Source organism: Ctenopharyngodon idella, chromosome 16, assembly GCF_019924925.1.
Source record: "Ctenopharyngodon idella isolate HZGC_01 chromosome 16, HZGC01, whole genome shotgun sequence".
Lineage (NCBI taxonomy): Eukaryota > Metazoa > Chordata > Actinopteri > Cypriniformes > Xenocyprididae > Ctenopharyngodon > Ctenopharyngodon idella.
The window spans coordinates 11,829,764-11,854,086 of NC_067235.1; the positions used below are offsets into that span (position 1 = coordinate 11,829,764).

The following is a 24,323-nucleotide window of genomic DNA, read 5'->3' on the forward strand; positions in this document are numbered from 1 at the left end:
GGGAATTCTGATTTGAAAAAAAAAATATGTAAGGGAAACCATAACATTCATATTCAACATTTTTGCCTGGTCATACACCCTCTTCAAGCTGAGCAAGGGCGGAGAAAATAAATAATCCTCTCACATATTTCACAAATGAGTCGAACATGCGAACACAACGGTCAGTGGGCGTGTCTTTTTGCATCCCATGCCTCTAATTGGACATTCCACTCGGGCGTCAACGAAAGGGGCATGTCCGAACGTCTTGACTGACATATAGAGCACTAGAGAGGATAAGTGTCTTGTTCTGTCTGCTTGGGACATTCATGGGGCTTTAAATTTCTCACCGGGACAGAGCCACCCAGGGAGGTTAGTGAGGTAAGTCATGGGGACTGTGAGTCTCTTGTGATTGTGGCTGCGGGTGTTTTTGTGTGAGTAGGGCTCTACACGTGGCTGTCTATACAGCTGTCTCACCCTGTGGACACTTTTGATTGGAGCGCTAACCAGCTAAATCCAGTTAGCCGTCTAATAATAAACAGCTGATTGCTGCTAGCGTTTCGCGGCTACACTCTTAAAGCTAACTATTGCAGCCAATTCAAACCATGAATGAAAGAACTGCAAAAACGAGCCGACCGAATTCACAATGTTAACTTTGTTGTAGGAAAAACGAATCGGGTTTGTGAAAGCTGTACTAGCACAGCGCGAGCAATGTGCTCAATGCGTCCCACACGCTGCTGCGCGTGTCCTTTAAGTTGAATGGGCCGCACGTGCGCTTGTGTTGCCATCATAAAAATCTATGGCGTAATGTTACGTACGGTCCAGAGTGACTAGAAACGTTTACTAAAGGTAGGTTATATGCACTGGAATAGTATCTGAATAAGACGAGTAACTGTCAGGACAGTCAACTGTAGCTAGAATGCGCGAGCGAGTTGCCTGTAGCAATAAAAGCAGCTCGGACGGTCACTGGCCTTTGTGACGTTATAACTCATTTACAATGCACATTATTAAATACTTATCTGAATTTCATCTACATATGTTTATGACTTCTTTAGTGGGCAATTTATGGATCTACATCTCAAAACAGATACCTGCAGTTTTTAATTTGAAGAAATTAATATTCTTTATTAATAATTGTCATTATTAATAATTTTTCCTCAAGGGTGCATTGAATTTATCAAAGTGGCAGTAGAGACTTAAGTTTACAAAGAATCCTGTAAACAATGCACCACGGTTTCAACAAAACTATAAAGCAGCATAAGCTATTTAGAAATGTTTCTTGGGCACCAAATCAAATCCCTAACTTTATATATGTTTGCGTCTTTGTGTTTCCATCCAGTGGTGTTAAATGCAGTATCCTAACATTTGCAAACAAATATGTGAATGGAAACCCGACTATTATTGAATAGCTTGTAAGCAATTGTTACTTGAAGGTAGGGTAGGCATTGGGCAATGTTTTTCATAAACATTTTTTGTTATACTGGTTGAAACTCTCTTCACATTCTTCTAGCAATCAATAATAGAAGTGGTCTAAATGTTAAACTGTTCATCCAATCATTGCATTCGGACCGAATGCAATGATTGGATGAACAGTTTTTTGCTGCATCCTAGTGAGGCTGTGTCCTTCCTAGTCCAGTCCTTCGGAGGCTTGTAGGCTATACTCCTCCTCAACATTAAACACAAGATTGAGACAGTCTAGTAAGTGCGCATGGCTATCTCACACATGTTCCCGCCCCCACGGTCCTGGCACGAAAATACTATTAACTTATTTTTGGAAAAAATACTTTGTATTAAAAAAAATCTTTATATTAACTGGCTTTTTATTAATAGAAAACAGTGAATGGCAACCGTCTGTGGTCTCCCAGTGGCTTACATTATTGGCTGTTTAGTGTTAAATGATTAATTTACACCAAAACAAAAGATAGCATGCGTTCATCTCCAAAAACAGTTTGTCTTACATTTCATAATGAACTCCGACAAGCTCAGTGCTGACTCGTTTTTCGTTAGTTCTTTTTCGTGAATTGGAATGTGTGCAAAGGATTGTGGGTGATTAAAGGCCGCAAAAGACACGCTTGACGCATCCTTCAAAATGAGGCAAAAGAAGGATGCAAAGCGAAGGCTGTCTTCCGAGGATCCTTCAAAATGAGATGGCCTTTGACAGCTTGATGTCATGGCAGCCGAGATATGTAGAATTCAAGTCCTCAGGTGAAGTTCGTATTTACGAGATGAGAAGTTGTTTACAACATCAGGTGCGTTCAAGTCATTTTCGTTGGAGCAAGATGGTAGTGTACTTTCTCTTAATTAACTACACAAACACACAACAAGGTTTTTAACTCTTCTAGAAAATGAAGAACAATGAATGTGCATCAGGTGTGTTTTGCTTTGTTTTTCATTAATTTATGAAGCAACTGTAAACTTTATCGTTGCTAGGGGTGTAAATCGGACGGTTCGTCACGATTCGATACAATATCGATTCTCATAGCCAGCGATACGATATTTTCCGATACCTCAAAAAGTTCTGCGATACGATTACAATACGATTCGATTCAGGGGTATATCGATCAATATTTCGATATTATGATATTACGTGCCTATTTTACACTACCAGTCAGTTTTTATTAACTCACAACTGCAACCAAATTATATAACATAAACAATTATTTTAAAATTTCACATCCTGCACCCTGATTGGAACATCCACAAATAAAAAATTCACACAGTAATCTAATGACAGCTTATTACATGACAACAGTCAAGAAAGTATTTTAGGCGTCTGTGCTAAAATGTGTAATGTCAAAGTACTGATCAACAAGGAAATGTTGTATATATTGTGTATATAGGCCTATATTCTATGAAATTAAAATACATTTCTTTTAAATGTATAGCGCAGCTTTTTAATGAAGCAACAACATATTATAGGTAGGACAGAACAAGACAGGCTATTAATATTCTTTCATTATGCAAAAGTATTATAAAGGCTCCAACACAAAGCGGCACAAAGCACTTATGCGCATCCCGTGTGCAGAATGATGCGCTTGAAGCAACACAGAGTCAGAGCGCGCAGCGCTCATACGCAGCAGTTTATTGAGCATTTTCTTTTAACAGTTTTAATTTCAGTTACTGTGTGCGAAGAACGATTCATAGCGCTCTGTTCTCCAGTGTTGTGCTCTAACTAACAGACGGCTTTTTGCAAAGCTTTAAAGACGAGCAAATTATAAACTTTCGTGACGATTCAGCACTGGCTCAATCGGGACAGTGACAGTTCCATCTACTGTCCCAAACGTCTTTCACAAGTTCTGAAAGGTAGTTTAAAAGAGAATGCACGCTTTGGCGATCATGCATAGACTGATATTGTGTGAAAATGTGGAGAGTGTTAAAACGAAGGTGCCTCTATAAATAGCCCACAGGTATCGATTTTTTTTTTTACACGTTGTATCGATGCATCGTATTGTTAGACATTAGATCGATGTATCGATCTATATCGATGTATTGTTACACCCTAATCGTTACATATCATATTGTTATATTACAATGCTATCATATTTTGTGCAGGCAATAGCTTACTTCGTTGTAAATAGAAAAGCCTGACAATGTCACTTCCATATCTTTATTCCGCCATGTTTTTCATGGGCACGCCCCCAACTCATAAAGATGTTGTAATTGCGTAATTAAGAGATGGCAACACTTGACGTTCTCCCTGGAGTGGTTCACGTCCTCAGACTCAAATTTACGCATTTCTGTAGCAACATTATCAATGCCGAAATTAATCTGCAGCAGTCAGTTGATACAAGTCAGAGCTCTGTAAGTTGTATACGTTCATTATTATTTTAATGTTACATGCTTCGAGACATGAGGTAATTTAATGCCGTCTCTCAATGATGCTTTGCAGACTCTGCTCTGGCTGTGCGCGTTCATGTGTTTTGGAGGAGGTGTGGCTTTCGAGAGTGCTCTGAAGGGAGGGTGGGATCTTATGCTTTCAAAGCTGGCTCACTATTGCTAGCCTCTCTGAGATTGCCTACCCTACCTTTAACACTTTCAGGTGTTTTACTGGCGAGATGATTGTTGTTGTTGTCAAATTTTTTACAAATTGTAACATTTTTAATCCACATAGTGCACTCAAAATACACCTTATATTGTGTGTAATATTTAGTTTTGGTCATAATTCGGGGTCATTTATTATTTATTTAAAAAAAAAAAAAAAAAAAAAAAATCTCTGTAATGCATTAGTGTTTCACAGGGTTTGTAACACGTGAATTACTCTGTAATACTTTTTTATTTGCTTATTTATTTTTAAAGAAAGATTTTGTCATTGTCTTAATGAAAAAATACTGAAAACTGTAGCTTTGGTTTGAGATGCTTGAACAATCAGATGGGTCAGAAGGGTCATTAGTTAATGCATGGTGGTGTTTGCAGTTAGTACTGTAACTGTAAAATTTGAGCAAACATTTCATGTGACTTTGTTTGTGCTGACTTGTTTCAGAATGTAAGTTTCTCTGAATGTAAGGCGCTCCTCCACTTTGAAACACCTTGGCCTAGTTACGTTCTCCCCAGCCTTTTGGCCTCAAGCTATTAGTGTGTACATACTATTCTACACCAGACTGCAACCGGATATTGTGTACAATATGATTCATATCAAATCACACAAGACAGATAGTCAGCATGTGATCACTATGATCACTTAAAATAACCAGTTTACTGGGCTTCAAAATGAGACTCCTAAAACCTGTAGCCTCTGTCCAAATGGAGCAATTGAAATCATTAAATGTGACATTTTAGTTTTTGAGGTGCCTTTATACAAAAATGCCCCCTGTGAAGTGAGACAGGAATGCCGCTGTCTTATCTTTCAGACACACCCTTGATCTCATAATGACTCACAATCAGATTAAACTTCCACGCTTATTCTTAATCTGTTATATTCACCTGCTGCTACAGTTGTGGTTGTGTTCAACTTCCTTAACTTAACCAATCACAGGCTTGGAAAGGATTTGCATGGTATGACAGGTGCCTGGACTTGCAAAGACATGATTTAGTACGTTTTGCTTTTTGTGCTGTCGGTACACTGTTGTTGTTCAAACGTTTGGGGTCGGTAAGATTTTTTTTTTTTTTTTTTTGCTCACCTCTTGCTCACCAATTATATGATTAAAAATACAGTAAAAAAAAAAATTTGGAAAATTTGAATTAATTACAAATGACTGTCTTCTGTTTAAATATATTCTAAAATGTAATTTATTCCTATGGTGGTAAAGCAGAATTTTCTGCATCATTACTCTAGTCTTCAGTGTCACATGATCCTTCAGAAATCATTTTTATATGCTGATTTGATGTTCAAGAAACAATTCTTATAATCATTGTTGAAAACAGTTGAGCTGCTTAATAATTTTGTGTATACAGTGATAGTTTTTTTTCTTCTCCCAGGAATCGTTAAATAGAAAGTTCAAAAGATCTGCATTTATTTGACAGAAATCTTATGTAACAATATCAAAAACTTTACTGGCACTTTTGATCAATTTAATGCGCCCTTGCTGAATAAAAGTACTAAAAAGACATACTGATCCCAAACTTTTGAATGGACTTCATTTCTTTAGTTACCTAAAAGATCTGTGTTCAGCTTAATGATGATGCACTTAGTTAACAGAAAAAAAATGAAGTGTGGAGTGTTGGACACTTCATGCACACAACTTTAATTATGTAGTGGAGGGGGAGGGGCTATCAGATTGCGATGTTGAATGACAAAATAACCTTATAAAGTTCATACACTGCATAGTTGAGTACATGGGTCATGAGTACATAGGACATGACTGAGTGGTCAAGTCACCTTTATGTAGTGCTTTATACAATACAGATAGTTTCAAAGCAGCTTTACAGTGAACAGGAAAATGATTCAGTGATGCAAGGAGTTAATTTCGTCTGTACAGCAGCTCTAAAAGAAAATAGTGTCATTGTTCAGCTGAAGTCAGTTCAGTGTTGATTCAGTTCCATTGTAAAGATCATCAATTATTAAATTAGTTCATTTAATCTATAAAGCAGTTCTGCAGAAAAACAGTGATGTCGTCATCCAGCTCAGTTCAGTTCTCATCCTGTATTCCAGAAAGCAGGTTATGTGACATGCCTGAGTATGTTTAAGAGTAAGTAAGCGGATAACCTAAACTTTCGGTTCCAAAAATGGAGGTAACCTTCAGGGTAAGTAGCCATAGCAACTTACTCTCTGAACATAACCTGCTTCGGTTAGTTTGCCTAAATGTTGTATTCAGATGTGTGTTATAATTAATATGGTTATAAATTTGTTATATACAGGTGCTGGTCATATAATTAGAATATCATCAAAAAGTTCATTTTTTTATTATAAATTATTTTTAAAAATGAAACTTTCATATATTCTAGATTCCCTACATGTAAAGTAAAACATTTCAAAAGTTTTTTTTTTTTAATTTTGATGATTAGAGCGTACAGCTCATGAAAGTCCAAAATCCAGTATTTCAAAATATTAGAATATTTCCTAAGATCAATCAAAAAATGGATTTGCAAAACAGAAAAGTTCAAGTTCTTTAAAGTATGTTCTTTTGTGCACTCAATACTTGATCGGCAGGGCATATTACAGCAAATGACTTGCTCCTAGCACAAATTACAGCATCAGTGAAGTGTGGCATGGAAGTGATCAGCCTGTGGCACTGCTGAGGCACTATTGAGCCTTCAGATCATCTGTATATTGTTGGATCAACTGTTTCTCATCTTTCTCTTGAAAATATCCCATAGATTCAGGTCAGGCATATTGGCTGGCCAATAAAGCACAGTAATATCATGCTCAGCAAACCACTTGGAAGTGGTTTTTGCACTGTGGGCAGGTGCTAAAGTCCTGCTGGAAAAGGAAATCAGCATCTCCATAAAGCTTGTCAGCAGATGGAAGCATAAAGTGCTCCAAAATCTCCTGGAAGATGGCTGCATTGACTCTGCACTTGATAAAACACAATGGACCAACACCAGCAGACGTCACGGCCCCCCCAAATCATTATTGACTTCAGAAACTTCACACTAGACTTCAAGCAGCTTGGATTCTGTGCCTCTCCAGTCTTCCTTCAGACTCTGGGACCATGATTTCAACATGAATTGCAAAATTTACTTTTATCTGAAAAGAGGACTTTCGACCACTGTTCACTGTCCAGTTCTTTTTCTCCTTAGCCCAGGTAAGATGCTTCTGACGTTGTCTCTGGTTCAGAAGTGGCTTGGTAGTCCTTTTCCTGAAGATGTCTGAGTGTGGTGACTCTTGATGCGCTGACTCCGGCTTCATTCTACTCATTGTGAAGCTCTCCCAAGTGTTTGAATCGGCTTTACTTGACAGTATTCTCAAGCTTGCGGTCATCCCTGTTGCTTGTGCACCTTTGCCTACCCAATTTCTTCCTTCCAGTCAACTTTGCATTTAATATGCTTTGATATACACTCTGTAAACAGCCACCCCATTCAGTAATGACCTTCTGTGACTTACTCTCTTTGTGGAGGGTGTCAATGATTGTCTCCTGGACCATTGCCAAGTCAGCAGTCTTCCCCATTAGTGTGGTTTCAAAGAACAAAAGATACCCAGAATTTATACTGTAGGGATAGTCATTTAATGAAACTCAAATGTAAATATTCTAATATTTTGAGATACTGGATTTTGGACTTTCATGAGCTGTACGCTCTAATCAACAAATTTTTAAAAAAAAACTTTTGAAATGTTTTACTTTACATGTAGGGAATCTAGAATATATGAAAGTTTCATTTTTTAAATAATTTACAATAAAAAAATTAACTTTTTCACGATATTCTAATTATATGACCAGCACCTGTATTCTAAAGCACTATTATAAGAAGGTAATATTTAAATGTGTATTTAATTCTAATATATTTATTATTTAATTTGTCATCTCACAATGAATCTGCATTCAATTTTTTTTTTTTTTTTTTTTTTTTTTTTTTTTCCGTTTTTGTAACGGGAAGTTTTCTATACTATAATGTATTTCTATATTAAAATACATATGTGATCTTATTAAATAATTAGCATCAAACAAATAATATGATTGTTGTTCTCAGTGAATAAAGATTACTCATTAAAAGAAAAGATTGGAAAAATGATTGCACAACTACCGAATAGGTGGCGATGTGCACTAAGTAGGCTGTGTAAATCGTCATTAACCCTCTGGTGCTATTCGTACAAAAAAAAAAAAAAAAAAAACTTTTTTTTTTTTTTTACTTCATCGGAATGGTACGAAACTTGGTAAAGGTTTTGGCACTTGCTATGTGGGGAAAAAATCATGGACATGATTTAAAAAGGTTACATGGTCCTGAAAACAATAGTCACACTTGTGCTCCTCGCGGTCAAAAATGACCGCATTGGAAATTAATGGGAGACGAATTTCACAGAGTAAAAACTTTTGGTACTGTGGCCAAACAAAATCTTACTGAAAGCGTATTTTTTGAGATATCAAGCTCAAATTTCAACTTGTTTAGATTTATGGCTTCGATATATTTTTTTTTTTTTTTTTTTTTTTTTTTTTTCTTGCAGTTTTAGAGTAAAACGTGTTTTTGAAAATAAATATATATATTTCATATTAAAATTTAAAATTGTATTTTTGTGCATTTTTCATAACAATAAACATAAAATTCTGTAACTTTTTTTTTAAGTTAACTTTTTAAACAATAATTTGCCAGTTGTTATCTTTGAAAAGTACGGAGCCCCGGACATGACATGCAGGAAAAAAATAGTAGGCTGAATCATGTACATGATTTATAAATCGAGGGAATGAAATTGTAAGTGGAGGGAATGAATTAGTAAGTCATGCGCACAATTTAATTTTTTTCTTGCATGTCATGTGCGGGGCTCCATAGAAAAGAGATCAAAAATGCTTTAGAGCACAGACTTAATTATGATAGTTTGGAAATAGTTGGAAATTTAATTTTCAGGTCTATTCTCAAAAAGTGAATAAATGGATTATAACTACAGCGTAAATATAATTTAGTACCATAAAATCCCCCTAAAATACAAAATATTAAATAATAATAAAAAAAAAAAAACATTATCAAACTAAAATATAGTCATTCATTTCATTGAAATGAAAAGAAATCCGGTCATTTTTGACCAACATGCAAAGAGCACCAGAGGGTTAAACAAAAGAAGGAACTAGAATTGCTTTTTCTTAGCGTCTGTTTCCATGGTGAATCATTGATTTGTCGCTCTGTTGAGAGTGTCTTGTTTGTTACCCACGAACATACATACTCTGAGTGTGCTGAACTTACTCCCAGATGCATTTTTGGAACCAGCATAGCTCGATTGAGCAAAGTTTGTGTTAATCAACCGAGTGTTCAGGGTGTATGTGACGGCAAGTTAACCTTGCTTTCTGGAATACCCCCCAGTAGTGTCAGTGCAGTCAAATCAATAATTTTGTTGAATATTAATCCCAACTAAGCAAGCCAGAGGTGACAGTGGCAAGGAGCCCAAACTCCATCAGGTGATAGAATGGAGAAAAAACCTTGGGAGAAACCAGGCTCAGTGGGGGGGCCAGTTCTCCTCTGGCCAACAAACAAACGCTGTAAGATTATGAGTCAGGCAGCATCACAAGTCGGAAATCAGATTGTGGATCTGTAGCATCGTGAGTACGTGGGTCATAGTGCTTCATTTGGGACACAAGTTTTGTTTTTAACACCATCATCTGTGTGGAAACATTAGTTTCAGAGGAACTATACAGTGCTAGCTGCTCATTTTGCTTTACAGGGAATGTTGTTTATTGCTTGCATTGAGTTATTAGCTAATTTTTCCACAATAAAGCAGTGCTAATTAAATAAATGTTACATGGCAAATCTTAGTTCTTTCAATCAGATGCCAATCTCAGTCAGTATAGTGTGTATTGATGTATATAGGCCTACTCGCTGGTGAGCTTTTGCAGTTTTTAGTAATGTTGGAAATCTTTGACCTCTCTCGCAGGTTTTGTTGTCTCCATGAGCTCCAGGTGAGGAGAGAGTGAGCGGAGCTTCTGTGAACTGCACTGAAATTCAATTTGCAGGTGAGTTATTACATATATCATCATGCACTGCACTGCAGTGACGTGATCACATTTCCTCATATGGTAACGGGTAGGAGTATAATATTCAGAGATGCTTAATTAAATGTTTTTGCCATATGCTGAAATACAACTGAGAGTTTTGCTTGTCTCTGCATGAAACCAGTGTGATTCTGTAGTACACTGTGTATCCATACACACACATCGTAGGACTGGTGTTTATGTCAAAGCTTTCTGGAATATCTGCTATCGGCAAAAACAGATCCAGGTATTGTTTGTAGAATATCTTTGAATGTGTGCCTCTGATCCTATTGTGTGTAAAGATGGTCTGTTTGTGGGTAAAGTTTCTTTTTCTTGGTTTCGCCTCATTCATAGTACAAAGGCCCTGGAAAAGAGTGGCAGTAATGCCGAGATTTCCAAGAAGAGCTCAAATGGATGACTCTGATGCACTTAGACACTGCATGACCAAAATGTTTCCGGCTTGTTTTTATTATAACCGTGTGTCTTTCTCATTCTGTTTTAAATGACAAGGGGAGAAGTAGCACAGAGTAATGGAGTCAATAACCATTCTGATGTGGACTTGCCTTTTCCTGTCCCCCAGGTGCATGGTTCTCATTGCTATTGAAGACAAATTTTGTCTTAGTCGTGAGCTTGCCCTGCCATATAGGAATAATGACCGTTGCCAATGCCAAGTCTGGCACAGGTAAGCACCTTAGAGCCTCTTACAGGTTTATGGGATGCTTTAAACATCAGTCGGATACTTGTAGTATCAACTGAGACTGATTTTATTTATTTATTTTCATATTTATTTAAATATGTATGTACATATTGTTTAAAAATATATATTTACTTTTTAGCTGTTATATTTAATGTTCAGGGAAAATATCATAAAATTTGATGTTTAGAAAGTAAGTAATGATGTCAAACAATTGTGGTCTCAATTTTGGCCAAAATATTTATTAGGATTAGTACAGAGGTTGTTTTTGAATTTCAGTAAAAATATGAATTAAAAATAAATTAATACCAATTGTATGAATGCATAATAATTGAATTTAATAAAATATGTGGAAGATGATAGATTGTGGGCAATGCTCCAATGTGTACAGTAGCGCAGTTGCACTTCAAGGGCCCTATGATTTTCGTGATGCAGAAAACGCGGACGGAATCGGGGAATCCAGTCATAAAAACGAAATTTACTGTTTAACGCAGAATGTCACGGAATTTGTCAAATTTTTGATGAATAAATAAAAAGTAGGTCAGTACACTTAAATCAAATCGTGATTTCTTCAACGTCAAGAAATTATGACAAATATATTACTATAATATATTAAAACGAAGGAGTAATCACAATTTTTCTTCCATGTTTTAATTTTAACAGTAAAGCAGAGCTCTGTTGTACTTTGTTTGACAAAAAAGTTTGTTTAATGTCATATGATTAAAAGATAAATTGAAATTAATATTTAAAGCCTTCATTTGATTGCCAGAAAAATTAAAATACACGACACAGAATTCCTGGAAAAAACAAACAAAATATTTCATAGAAATGAAATTTTAAAAAATAATACATTTTGTTGTTTTTATGAATTCAATTAATTAGACATGCTTTTTGATTATTTAAATTCAATTAAACCATTAAAATGGAATCCAGAAAACTTACAAATCTTACAAATAGGTCATAAACAATTAAACTTTGATACTGCATGAGGCAGTAAAGAGTTTCAAAAACTAGGGAATAAAAATCAAAGATTTAGGATTTTGACTTAGGTCAGTAAGCAACCATCCAGAACACCCAGCAACACACAAAAATCACTCTGAAAACCTTAGCAAATGCATAGCAACACTTTGCAATTGTAGCAGCAATTGTTACATGAACAAGTACCACCATTTTCAATGCGTCAATCTTCAGCAGCAGTTGTTGCTGCTTTATTTTTTCAATTTTTTTTTCAATTAGATTTTGACCTAGTTCACCCTTTGACTGCTCTTGATAGACCTTTTACAAACACTCCTCCTGAGTATGGGTCAGAAAGACCTCTTCAGTCCTTCCAGCCATGTCATCATAACTTTAGCAGTGTCTAATGTATCCTACCTCTATAGAGAGAGACATGCAGCTCACTATGGAGCTAGAGAGGTTATAGAAAAGTGCTGATAAAACAGCATGTCTCCGAGCCTTAATGACCTGCGTGTATGACCCACAGCGCAGTGTTTTCTTTCAGCTGCTTCGACTGACACACCATTTTCTCTGCTGTGTTGTGCGGTGTGTTGCCTTATAGTGGGAGAGGTCTGTGTGTGGGTTTGTTCACCATGGAAATTGTTGCTGTTTGCACTATGCAAATTACTCCACTTCGTGATGAATATGCCCTTTTCTAGCCTCTCAAGTTTAAAATTGTGCTTTCTGATGCAGTAATACACATGGATTGTTTTTGTCATTCTGTTACTGGAGAGCAGTAGGTTGCGTAGGATTGACTAAAATCAGGATCAAAAATCAGCTTCCTGCCACACCATACAGCCAAGCTGTAGGAAGCTGTGGGAATTGTATTTGAATTATATTGTGTGTGTGTGTGTGTGTGTGTGTGTGTGTGTGTGTGTGTGTGTGTGTGTGTGTGTGTGTGTGTGCGCGCGTGTGTGCGTGCGCACGCGCGCACACACACACACACACACACAGTGTTGTTGATGCAGATTTAAAGGTGCAGTATGTAATATTGACTGCTAGTGGTTGAAATAGGTGCTGCAGTCCAAATTCAAAATATTGGAGATAGTTGTTTGCCCCGCCCCCTCCTCCTCAGACTTCCAGATTAAGGACACGCAACAGAATGGTTGCAATTGACAATGGAAGGCGACGAGCCTGACAGTGTAAGTTGATGATTTTGTTTATCCATGTTTTAAAATGCCTCTGGTCAAAGAGCTTTTTAGATGGATTCTGAGGCTTTTTAGGTCAGGTAGAATCTGCGATCTCTGACCCAGTTTGTTTGCTGGCTTCCATGGCTGCAATACACTGTGTTTTCTGCCAACTGGTGTAACAGACATAGGCTAGTAAGAGCTGTGCGTGTAAAACCTCACTCCCCTGAACTCAAGAGGCGCTAGAGACTGCGGTCTTTAGTCTCCTTGTTAGAGCGCCCGACTCCCATGCTGGTGGACCCGGGTTCGAGTCTTGCTTAGAGCGGGCGGTTCGAACAGGAGGGGTTACATTGGTGCCATGATCCGGATGGGAGTGAGGTTTAGGGGGGTGAGCGTAACAGACGTAGGCTAGTAAGAGCTGTGCATGTTAAACATTACTAACCTGAACTCAAGAGGCACTCTAGAGAGTGGCGCTAGAGACTGCGGCCTTTAGCCTCCTTGTTAGAGCGCCCGACTCCCATGCCGGCAAACCCGGGTTTGAGTCCCGCTTAGAGCGGGCAGTTTGAACAGGAGGGGTTACACTGGCAAACCAGGGTGTCGAAGTACTGTTGGGTAAATTGGCAGTGGGCAAGATCACATGGAAATTCTGACACGGAACGGACATTTCAAGGTAGAATAACATGGCTGTAGAATTGTTTTTCAAAGAAACAAGAATGTGAACTTAATATGTTTGCAAAAATTTTAAGAAACATATATATTTTTTTTTTTTTTTGCTTTACTACAGTCAAAAAAATTACATACAGCACCTTTTAAACTAAATAATATTGTAGCTCCCAGTGACCTTCCTATGTACTATTAAATAACTTTTTATTCACAAAAGAGAAAAAGTCACATTTGGAGCTTGAAATATTTCTAATTTTGTTTCTATAGCAGTGTGATTATTAACTTGTATTTCAGTTACTGAACAACTGGCCAATAAGATTTACTAGGCATATATATTAATTTTTTTTTTTTTTTTTTTTTTTTGAGGTGCTTGGTGAGTACTAATATAGGGTGATGGTTGTAATGGTAAAGACGGTCAACTACACCAAGTTGGTTTAACTAGGTTACTTAATTTGTACAAATGTATTTCGTTTTTGTTGTTTTATGTAATCTGTTGACACAATTTAATTATTAAACTCTAGTATTCATTCAATATTTTGAAACCATGAAATATATAGAATCTACAGACCATAAATGTGTACGAAGTACCATCTACCATGATATGCATGCCTGAAGGGAAATGCTTAAAGATTTATCCATATAAGGGAACCAAGGTTAAAAAAATCTGCAGTTTGGTGTGTAGAATAAACATCCATTATATAGGACACCAGTTAAGTCATATGTGCTTCTGTTGCCAGTGTGCTTTATTAATTTTCCCTTAATCATGTACATTATGGGCTATTTTTATTTTTTATTTTTTTTTACTGATGTGTGTGTGTGTGTGTGTGTGTGTGATATTATTATTATTATTATTATTATTATTATTATTTATTATATATATATATATTTTTTTTTTTTTTTTTTTTTTTATGTGTGACCCTCAGCCATGCAGCAGGTGCTGGATAACCTCAAGGAGCTGCCGCCGTCAACAGGAGCCAAAGACATCGACCTCATCTTCCTCCGTGGCATTATGGAGAGTCCCATAGTTCGTTCCCTCGCTAAGGTATAAACTAATTCTCCATTTTAACTACAGTTTGTCCTCTCACTTAGCTCTATAGCTATTAGGGGATATCAAGTGATTAAATATAATGTTGCATTTAACTGATTAGTTAAAAAGAGCTTATATCTGCCACCTAAAATCAACATAAACCCTGTTCACATGTCTCTCATCGTGTGTGCACATTTATAAGCTGGAGGCCGGGGTTGTTTGCTGTGTCACAGGTCATAAGAACGTGATGTATAGGGGCCACTTCTTATTCTTAATATAACTGTGTGAAATTGTTCAGATTGTGAGAGATACTGGTTGAGCTTTACTTTGTTTGTTTGATTAGGAGCTAACACTCTATAGTGAGAAACATATAGTTTATGTTACTGTACCATCTGTTGATTTAATAGCAAGAGTTAGTCCACAATACACATGACTGACAGGTTCATCTGCTTTAGATGTCTGGTTTGACACTGCCAATCTCCCCTGAATAACACCTGTTTTCAGTCCATAATGATTTTTCTTAAACGCATTTTTCAAGTATTTGATTGATTGTAACTTCATTTGTTCACTAACATTGTCTAACAATGTATGTATATATTCAAGTAGATTTCTCAATTGTCATTCATTTAATTTTTTGAAAGTCATAAAAATTCCCACCACAGTGTAATTTCTACCATGTCAAATTATGTATTTTAAATGTATTTTTAATTTCATTTTATTTTTTAAATTAATGTTATTTTGACTTAGTTTGACAAGACAACATGATTGCAAACCATATTTTATAAAAAAAAAAAAAAAATTCAAGTAATATTTTTTTATTTATTGCTATATTTAATTTCAAACATGCATCTAACTGATATTGGTAAACAAGTACACTAATTTGAAGAAGAAAAATGTTCAGTGTGGTGGAAATGACAACTGTGGGGTAGTCTTAATTTTTAAAAAGTTGATAAATCATTTATATACAATAAATATTAAAGTTTTATTTATTTCACTCTGTTTAGATATAGTTTAAATGTTAGCATTCATATTTTTATGATGCATTTCAGTGGTTTAAGATTTAAAATCTGATCTTTTATTCAGTTTTATTTAGGTCATTTGAAAAATGGTAAAAAAACTCTCTTCCATCTGAAGTGTACCTGGCCGTGCGTTTGTTAATGCTCCGAGTCAACCTAGACATAATCCGTTAATCTGTTTCTTGGCAAGATACTCAAGCTATTTTGACTCCGCCCACTCTCTCTCAGGCACACGAGCGATTGGAGGACGTTAAGCTGGAGGCGGTGCAAAGTAATAACGTGGAGCTAGTGAGCGAGATCCTGTCGGATATGAGCACACTGATCAGTCATGATGAAAGTGCAGCAGAACTCTGTAAGATCCTGAAGGAACCGCACTTCCAGGTACAAGACCTCTTTGTGTGTGTGTCTGTCTGACTGACTGCCTCTTTTCATAACATTATTTTGACTGTTTATTTACAATTATTTATTCAGCCTGTTGCTTTCTCAGTAGTAAAGCAAAATCATCTTTAAGCACTTGAGACAATGAACAAATGAGTTGCTCATTTCCTTTTTTGGGGAATATGATTCATTTGGTAATTTAATTCTCTTGGTAATTTCAGTCCCTGTTAGAAGCTCACGACAAGGTGGCCTCTAAGTCATATGAAGCTCCTCCCACCAGCACCAATTCCACAAGCATGACCAGCTCATCCCTCATGCCGGCTGACACGGTTCGCATGATCAGCATCCAGAAGAAGGCCGGAGAGCCTCTGGTGAGTGACAGACGTTCTCAGTTTCACAGGATTAGATCCGACAGTCGGTCAGATGTTCAGCTCCTTCAGAGTAGCTCTACAAACTACTAACAGCTTGTGTTTCAGGCAGTGTGAAAAGTCATTTTTGGTTGTTCTGCTTTGGAAAGTTTGCATTATTGAGAACAAGGCTTAATTGTTAAATTAGACTTTAATATACAAGGAAGATATAAGGCCAACCAGTCTCTTGAGCAGATTTATTGTGGGCTGCCACACAGTCTTTTAACACCTTGTAAAATAAGTCATTGTGTCTCTGCCAAGGGCAGAAATTCACCAGGGTGCTTGGTTTAAAAAAAAAAAAAGACACTGAAATTAATTATCTATCTATAATATAATATGATATAAATCGATTGATTGATTGCTTTATTATTATTATTATTATTATTATTATTATTATTATTATTATATAAAAAACCACTGAAAATATATAATTTATTTATTAATTTTATTTAGGGATATTGTATTAAATTTTCATTGTATAAAAAATCCACTGAAAATATTTATTTTATTTTAAGGATTTTGTTTTGTTATCTTATATATTATGCTAAAAACCACTGAAAATAACTTTTATTTATTTATTTAGGGATATTGTATTATATTATCTTATGATATATCATATTAAAAGCCACTGAAAATTATTTTTTAATTAATTAATTTAGATAATATAATATAATATAATATAATATAATAATAATAAAAAAAACACAAAATATTTTATTTATTTAGGGATATTGTATCATCTTATATTATATATTATGTTAAAAGCCACTGTAAATAACAATTATTTATTTATTCTTAGATGATATTACATTATAGGAAAATATGCCCTTATAAAGTAAAAAATAAATACAATTCTGAGAACCAGTTCCAAGGTGCAGATATCATCCCTTAATAAAAAGGTTGTCTGACTCTCTGTACTGGCATTTCAGAGATTCATGGTGTCGTCTCTTTTAGGGTGTAACATTCCGGGTGGAGGAGGGCGACCTTGTCATCGCGCGTGTTATGCATGGCAGCATGATTGACAGGCAGGGGATGCTGCACACAGGTGATGTCATCCGAGAGGTGAACGGCCGAGAGGTGGGCAAAGACCCCATGGCGTTACAGCACATGCTGAGGGACTGCAATGGAACCATTACACTCAAAATCCTGCCCAGCTACAGGGACACACCTCCACCCGCACAGGTCAGTGCACCGCTGGTTCACACCAAATCCAATGAAATTAAGTGACACAGAATTCTAAAATGTTTTTGAAGCGTTGATCATTGTAGCCAATCACAGACGTATCTGTTGAGCGTGTGAACACAATGGCCAATCAGAGGTGTTTAAGTTAGTTAGAATCCACTCAAAATGTTAGGGGGAAATGCTGGTATAGTCACGTTTTTAAAATTTCAGGTACCGACTTGGTACGAAGTACCGGTACTTTGAAAATACCAACCAAAACTATTCCCGCCGAGTTGATGGCAAAATTAATTATTGTGTAACTTTTATTTATTTATTTGAATACAATACTTAAATATAACTTAATTCATTCTTTAGTATGTAAATAATTATTAGATTTAACATCCAAAATGTTTTTTTGGAGTGTATGTTTTTCATCCAAATTCAGATTTTGTTTGTCCATGCTATTTAAACATGTACTCAGTCACTTTTTGTTTGTGACTCTAGCCAATTTTATGCAGTCTACTTGGATTTATACTTACACTCAGCGGTGTACATGCAGCATCATGCAGAAGTGTTCAGTTACTAATGCCATTGTAGAAATGATCTAGTATCAATGCAGTAAACCAAGCAAAAGTGATATGCTACTGATATGACTGGATACTAAGTGAGTGTACATGACTTAAACATATTTTTCAAAAGTACCATTCTTATGTTTACATGTACAACATTGTAAACGGTTATATTCACTGCAAATTAAGTTTTCCAATAATTACAGGCTAGCATTTGGTGACAAGCAGTTGTTTTGATGGCTTAATTTAGTTTACATTTAGTCTACCTTTATTTATTAATTTAGTTTGCTTTATTAAAGGACACACATTATGAATTTTTTTTTTTTTTAATTTTTTTTTTTTTTTTTTGTCCAAAATTTTAGTAACATGATTGTGGGATTGAGGCAAAACTAAAAAAAATAAATGTAAAATAAACCTTTTTTTCTGCAACAAGACGTGGATTGATGTACAAGTTCATCCTCATCTGAACTGCTAGTATCTTTCCCTAATAATCAGGTGCTGAGAGTACAAAGCAGTCTTTTTCCTGATTTTAGTGCTGTATAACCTCCTGATGGGATATGGGTTAATACAGTCCTTGAGAAGGAGGAAGGAGAGACCTGGCCTCTGGGTGACTCCGTTTCAGCCTGGTGGCATTGTGAGCATGGTTATCCCTATTAATAACACAACCTGCGCTAAGTAGGGCAGATGGGAGGAGTGAAACACGCGCACACACCCTTACTTTCTACTCTGAGATCTGGGCCTAGAAAGAAATGGATCCTGAAAAGTAGTCACTACTTTTTTTAATAAATTTTTTTCAAGTTATAATGTTAGTAAAGTGTTTTGCACCAAAATGAGTCATAATTGATCTTGTCACAACTTCTGAATCTACCTTCTCTCTAACCCTTAGAATTATATGGTCCGTTTTATGCTGCTGTGCCTTTAAGAGACTCCCACTAAGACACGGGCTTATTCCTTTACTAATGCCATGTAAAGTCTCTGATACGTGTTTGAATATGTCTTTAAAAACTACAGTAGTCAACATTTTAAGTGGATCAAAAACGTTAATCAAAGTTGTTCTAAGAAGAAGGTTTTAGGACAACTTTGATAGGTTTTGATCCACTTTAAATGTTGACTACTGTAGTTGTTTAGTTTAGTCCGTAAATACTGCACAGAATTTTTGTAAATGTGGTTGTCACTACATTAAGTTTTCAGGAGTTAATTCGTATTTAACTGCAGTCATTGTGTATGTGACGAGGTTTGCTGGCGGGTCTGATGAAGTTTTTAAACTGGTCTTTCTATAACAAGTTATTTTGCAAAGACTGCATTATGTTATAACAGTCAGAGCTGAAATATGCAACATAAAAGGTCGGAATTAACTAATTTTTTTTTTTTTTTTTTTTTACTTTTTGCTTCTAATTTGATTCTGGATGAGTGATATTTACCACACATTCAAAAGAGTTTGATAGAGATAACTGTAATTGTTATATCACAAGAGCCAGAGAGTACATTACAAAGACATACAGTACTATAATGTACCACATTTATGGTGCAAAAAAAAAAAAATAGCACAAGTTAAGCAGGTTTCTCAGGTCCACATATATGCAAAATATTTGATAGTTCAGATTCTGATCCGAATACATTTAGATCCCCAAACAGTCCTGTTGCTGCACATCAACCACTTCCTGAGTGTATGCATCTAAACAGGAATAGTCCTTTACCACCATTCCTTGAATAATGTTTACAAACCTCGCACAAAGAGCAAACACCGGAGGTGAGGGTTTACAGGGTTCCATTGCTTGTGCCAAACCTAAATTTCTGTCTTTTTTTCGACCTGAACTTTACTCGGTGGCCTGGTTATGTGCAGTGAATGACCGCTGTATGTTTACTGTTGGGTCCTCATCACTGATAAAGATCCAACACGATCCATAAATATTTCATGTGAAAACATGCTGTTGTCCTCCATAGAGGACAAAACACAACATTTACAAAACACAACAACATGGGTTGCTTCTGATACTCTTATTTCCCCTTTTATTTTTATTTTTAGGCTGCAGTATTCTGTAGACAAATGTTGACAATGTGAAAGAGGAATCGGCCTTATCAGCATTACTGAAATCAGATAATAGTCAATGTAACGTGCACATGTTTAAGCCAATCTTAATGGTGAAGTGGTTATTTTTAGTTTTATGATAAAATACTTCTCCTTTCATTATATGTCAGAAAGCAACAATGATTGATTTATAAAAAAGTCTATTGTCTGAGAATGAGCTATGACACGATTGCATTTTTAGGCTATAATTAGCAGCTTAAAATGATTAATATGTCAATAAGCAGGAGTTACACATTCTTTGCCCTTTAGGTGTATCTGAAGCCACATTTCAACTACAATCCTGACACTGATAACCTGATCCCTTGTAAAGAGGCGGGTTTGGCTTTCTCTAAAGGAGACATTCTGCATATAGTGAACAAGGAGGACACCAACTGGTGGCAAGTGAGAAGAAGATACTTTTTTTTTTTTTTTTTTTTTTTTTTCTCTCCCAGACCTTTGTTTCGGTCCAATTTCTTTTAAATGATGAAATATTTGACGTATTGAAGCTATGTTCAATAGTGTTTTTTCTTTTTCTTTTTCTTTTAGGCATGTAACATAAATGGAGGCCGTACTGGCCTGATCCCCAGTCAGTTTCTTGAGGAAAAGAGGAAGGCGTTTGTTAGGAGAGACCTGGATGGTTCAGGTACAGTGGATTTTAGGCATTTTTCTGTGAATTTCAGAGGATTCTGGTAATGGTTTTTCCCAAGATTTTGAGGGATGTTTACACAACACCGTTTTCAACTAAAAACGGAAAACTTGTGCATTTTAGCTGTTCATTTACACACCATTTTGGGGGCCTGAAAATGCAAACTTTTGAAAATGTTTTTTTTTAAATGCAAGTTTTTGAAAACAATACCGTTATAGTCTGTGAAAACTGTGACGTTATGTGCATGTGTATTACGTGTTCAGTCTATAGGCGCATAGTGTTTCTTTACAAAGTGACCTCGCCAGCTACTGGCCTGGCATGCATAATAATGTTTTTAGTCGTTTTTGTGTCGTTTCCTATTGTGTATTACAACTGTATTACAACTTTGTTTTAGGAATCCTCTGTGGGACATTAACTGGAAAAAAGAAGAAAAAGAAAATGATGTACTTAACAGCAAAAAATGCAGGTTAGAATTGCTCGGTCTCTTTTGTTATTATCTGCTGCTGGTCCTCCATGTGCTGTCAAAACAGTGCCCACCCACCAAGGCATGAGCTCTACGAGAGCTCTGAAGGTGTGCTGTGTTATCTGGCTCAGACTGTAGCAGCACATCCTTCAAGTCCTGTAGGTTGGAGCTGCCATAGATCGAACTTGTTGGTCCAGTACATCCCGCAGATGCTCAATTGGATTGAAATCTGGCCAGGGCAACAGCTTGAACTCTTCATGTTCTTCAAACCATTCCTGAACAATGTGAACAATGTTTTGGCTTATCGGTGTATATATACAGTACTTTATACATATACACATACACATACACAGACACACACACACACACACACACACACACACACATATATATAATATATATATATATAATATATATTTATATTTTCTCATCCTCAGTTTCAACACTGAAAATAATATATATTTTTGTTTCTTTAGCACCAAATCAGTATTAGAATGATTTCTGAAGGATCATGTGACACTGAAGACTGAAAATTCAGCTTTGCCCTCACATGAATAAATTATATTTTACAATATATTGAAATGGTTATTTAAAGTTTTAATAGTATTTCATATTACAGTTTTTACTGTAGTTTTGATCAAATAAATGCAGCCTTGGTAAGCATAAGAGACTTCTTTCAAAAACATAAGAAAAAAAACAACTTGCTGATCCTAAACTTTTGAACGGCAGTGTACTTTTAAAAACATAAAAATTAACTTTCAAAACTTCTCTCTTTCTAATAGAATTTGATCGGCATGAATTACAGATCTATGAGGAAGTAGCAAAGATGCCTCCATTCCAGAGAAAAACTCTTGTGTTGATTGGTGCACAAGGTGTAGGCCGCCGAAGCCTCAAGAACCGTCTGATTGTGTTAAACCCACTGCGATATGGAACTACTGTACCTTGTGAGTCTATAAACAACGTGAAAATTAATACTTACTGTAGCTATCATGTTATTTTACCAATAAAAATTCTCACTCATTGAGAATTTCATCTGTTTCTCAGTCACTTCCCGGCGTCCTCGGGATGATGAAAAAGACGTCCAGTCGTACTGCTTTGTTTCCCGAGAGGAAATGGAGATGGACATCAAGGCAAGTCGATACCTTGAGCACGGAGAATATGACGGAAATCTGTATGGAACCAAAATTGACTCTATCCATGAAGTCGTTCGCACAGGACGTACTTGCATACTGGACGTCAACCCACAGGTGAGTGGGTTTGTGAATAACAGACTAGCTTAAACATTTATCCTCTAAGTATATATGTATACGTATAGTATGAAAGCTTGTTTCCACCCCGGAATAAAAAAAAATTAAGGTAATTCTGACTTTCTTACAAATCAGACTTTTTTTTTTCTCGAAATAAACTTGAAATTGCAATGGGGAAAATGTCAGAATTAAGATAAAAAGTCACAATTACATTTTGTATTTTTTTTATTTTTTTGTCTGTGGCAGAAACAAGCTTGCATAATATTGTAGTAGTCTTTTGACAACTAGTGTTTTTGCTGTGGCGCCTGGGGAGTGATTGGGGGTTAGGTGCCTTGTTAGGCACCTCAGTTGTAGGTATTGAGAAAGGAAGAGAGTGCTGTGTTCATTCACTCCCCCATCTACATTTCCTGACGGTACTGAGACTCGAACCCGCGACCCGCGTTACAAATCCGACTCTCTAACCATTAGGTCACAACTGACCCAGATTACAGATCTCTGATTAGCCAGCTGTACATATGAGAATCTGTATCTTTGTGCAGAGGAAACTCGTAGCTCGCTATAACGCACCTTTTCTATTACTTTATATACTCTGTGTGTGTGTTTGTGTGTGTATTTGTGATATACATATATGTTGGTCCTAATTTTTTTTTTTTTTTTTTTCCCCATAAATTTAGAATGAAATTTTGAACAAAAGTTATTTAATCATCATGATTTGTTAGTGAAAACGCTTATACATCGATTTCACACACAAATTTAAGTTCACGGTTAAGTGAATAAGACCCAGGGCCCTATCATATATTCGGCGCAATGTGACGGCAGGTGCAACGCAAGTGTTTTTTGCTAGTTTCAGCCCGATGCAGTTATCATTTTCACGTCCTGCACCATGTTGTTTAAATAGCAAATGCACTCTCACCTATCTGTACGCCCATGGGTGTGCTTGTCTGAAAACGAGGTGTGTTCAGGCACATTGTTGGCGTGTTGCTATTTTGAGGCAACTGAAAACGTCAATGGTGCAGTATTTTTTTCTTTTTTTTTTTTTGTTATTTAAAGAGCACGTTAGTAATATGCGCCTATAGGCATACACTCTGCTTGTTACACAGAGGGACACGCAGCAGCACACAAACATGCCAAATATTAAAAATAAAAGGATTACAATGTAAAAGATTATTATTGTGTACATAAAGATAAAAATTGCCTACATGTCATAATGGATAGTAATTGCATGTATCAGAATTACCTATTTGCAGTAATGACGAATCAAATTGGCTAATTATTTGACCAATTGTGGCAATACACATGTATTTAAACTGACTCGTCAGGTTGAGGGTGTCTATACTACGCCATGTAAATAGCAATCCGCCATGGTGCAAGCGCACCTGGCTTTTATAGGCAATGGGAGATGGCACTCTGAAACACAAAAAACACACCCATGACTCATTAAGAGTCTAAGTACAACCCTTTTAGATCATGCGCCTGGCGTGCCGACCATTTTTTTTCTGTCGTTAAACTAGCAAAAGTGGATTCGGAAATGCCCTAAGTGCACCTGCGCCATTTAGATAGTTAAAATAGCACCCCCAGTGTGTCATTTTACAAGCGATTGATTCAGAGCTTCAAAAAGCTTCGTTTGTCTCATCACTAGAAAAATATTATTATTTTTTTCTTTATTTAATAAATGCTCTACAGGCGCTAAAGGTACTGAAGACATCAGAGTTTATGCCATTTGTGGTTTTCATCGCCGCCCCAGAGCTCGATACACTACGGGCCATGCACAAAGCTGTGGTGGATGCTGGGATCACAACCAAGCTACTGACGGTCAGCCTCATTTCTTTCTCTTCACAG

The 24,323-nt window shown here is 36.3% G+C and overlaps 1 protein-coding gene across 2 annotated transcripts in view; it reads left to right on the forward strand.

Annotated features, from left to right (window-relative positions):
- Positions 1–215: 215 nt before the first annotated feature.
- pals2a (protein associated with LIN7 2, MAGUK p55 family member a) overlaps positions 216–24,323 on the forward strand; it is a 28,641-nt gene continuing 4,533 nt past the window's right edge. Inside the window, exons 1-13 of one of the 2 annotated variants that reach the window (XM_051866670.1) lie at positions 216–357; positions 9,929–10,007; positions 10,606–10,707; positions 14,426–14,544; positions 15,774–15,926; positions 16,145–16,294; positions 17,285–17,512; positions 20,399–20,530; positions 20,675–20,771; positions 21,169–21,240; positions 22,020–22,181; positions 22,282–22,484; positions 24,168–24,296. In XM_051866670.1, coding sequence (XP_051722630.1) covers positions 10,677–10,707; positions 14,426–14,544; positions 15,774–15,926; positions 16,145–16,294; positions 17,285–17,512; positions 20,399–20,530; positions 20,675–20,771; positions 21,169–21,240; positions 22,020–22,181; positions 22,282–22,484; positions 24,168–24,296 — 1,476 coding nt within the window. In that variant the 5' untranslated portion in view covers positions 216–357; positions 9,929–10,007; positions 10,606–10,676. The remainder of the gene's footprint in view (positions 358–9,928; positions 10,008–10,605; positions 10,708–14,425; positions 14,545–15,773; positions 15,927–16,144; positions 16,295–17,284; positions 17,513–20,398; positions 20,531–20,674; positions 20,772–21,168; positions 21,241–22,019; positions 22,182–22,281; positions 22,485–24,167; positions 24,297–24,323) is intronic. The other variant, XM_051866671.1, reaches the window with a different exon arrangement.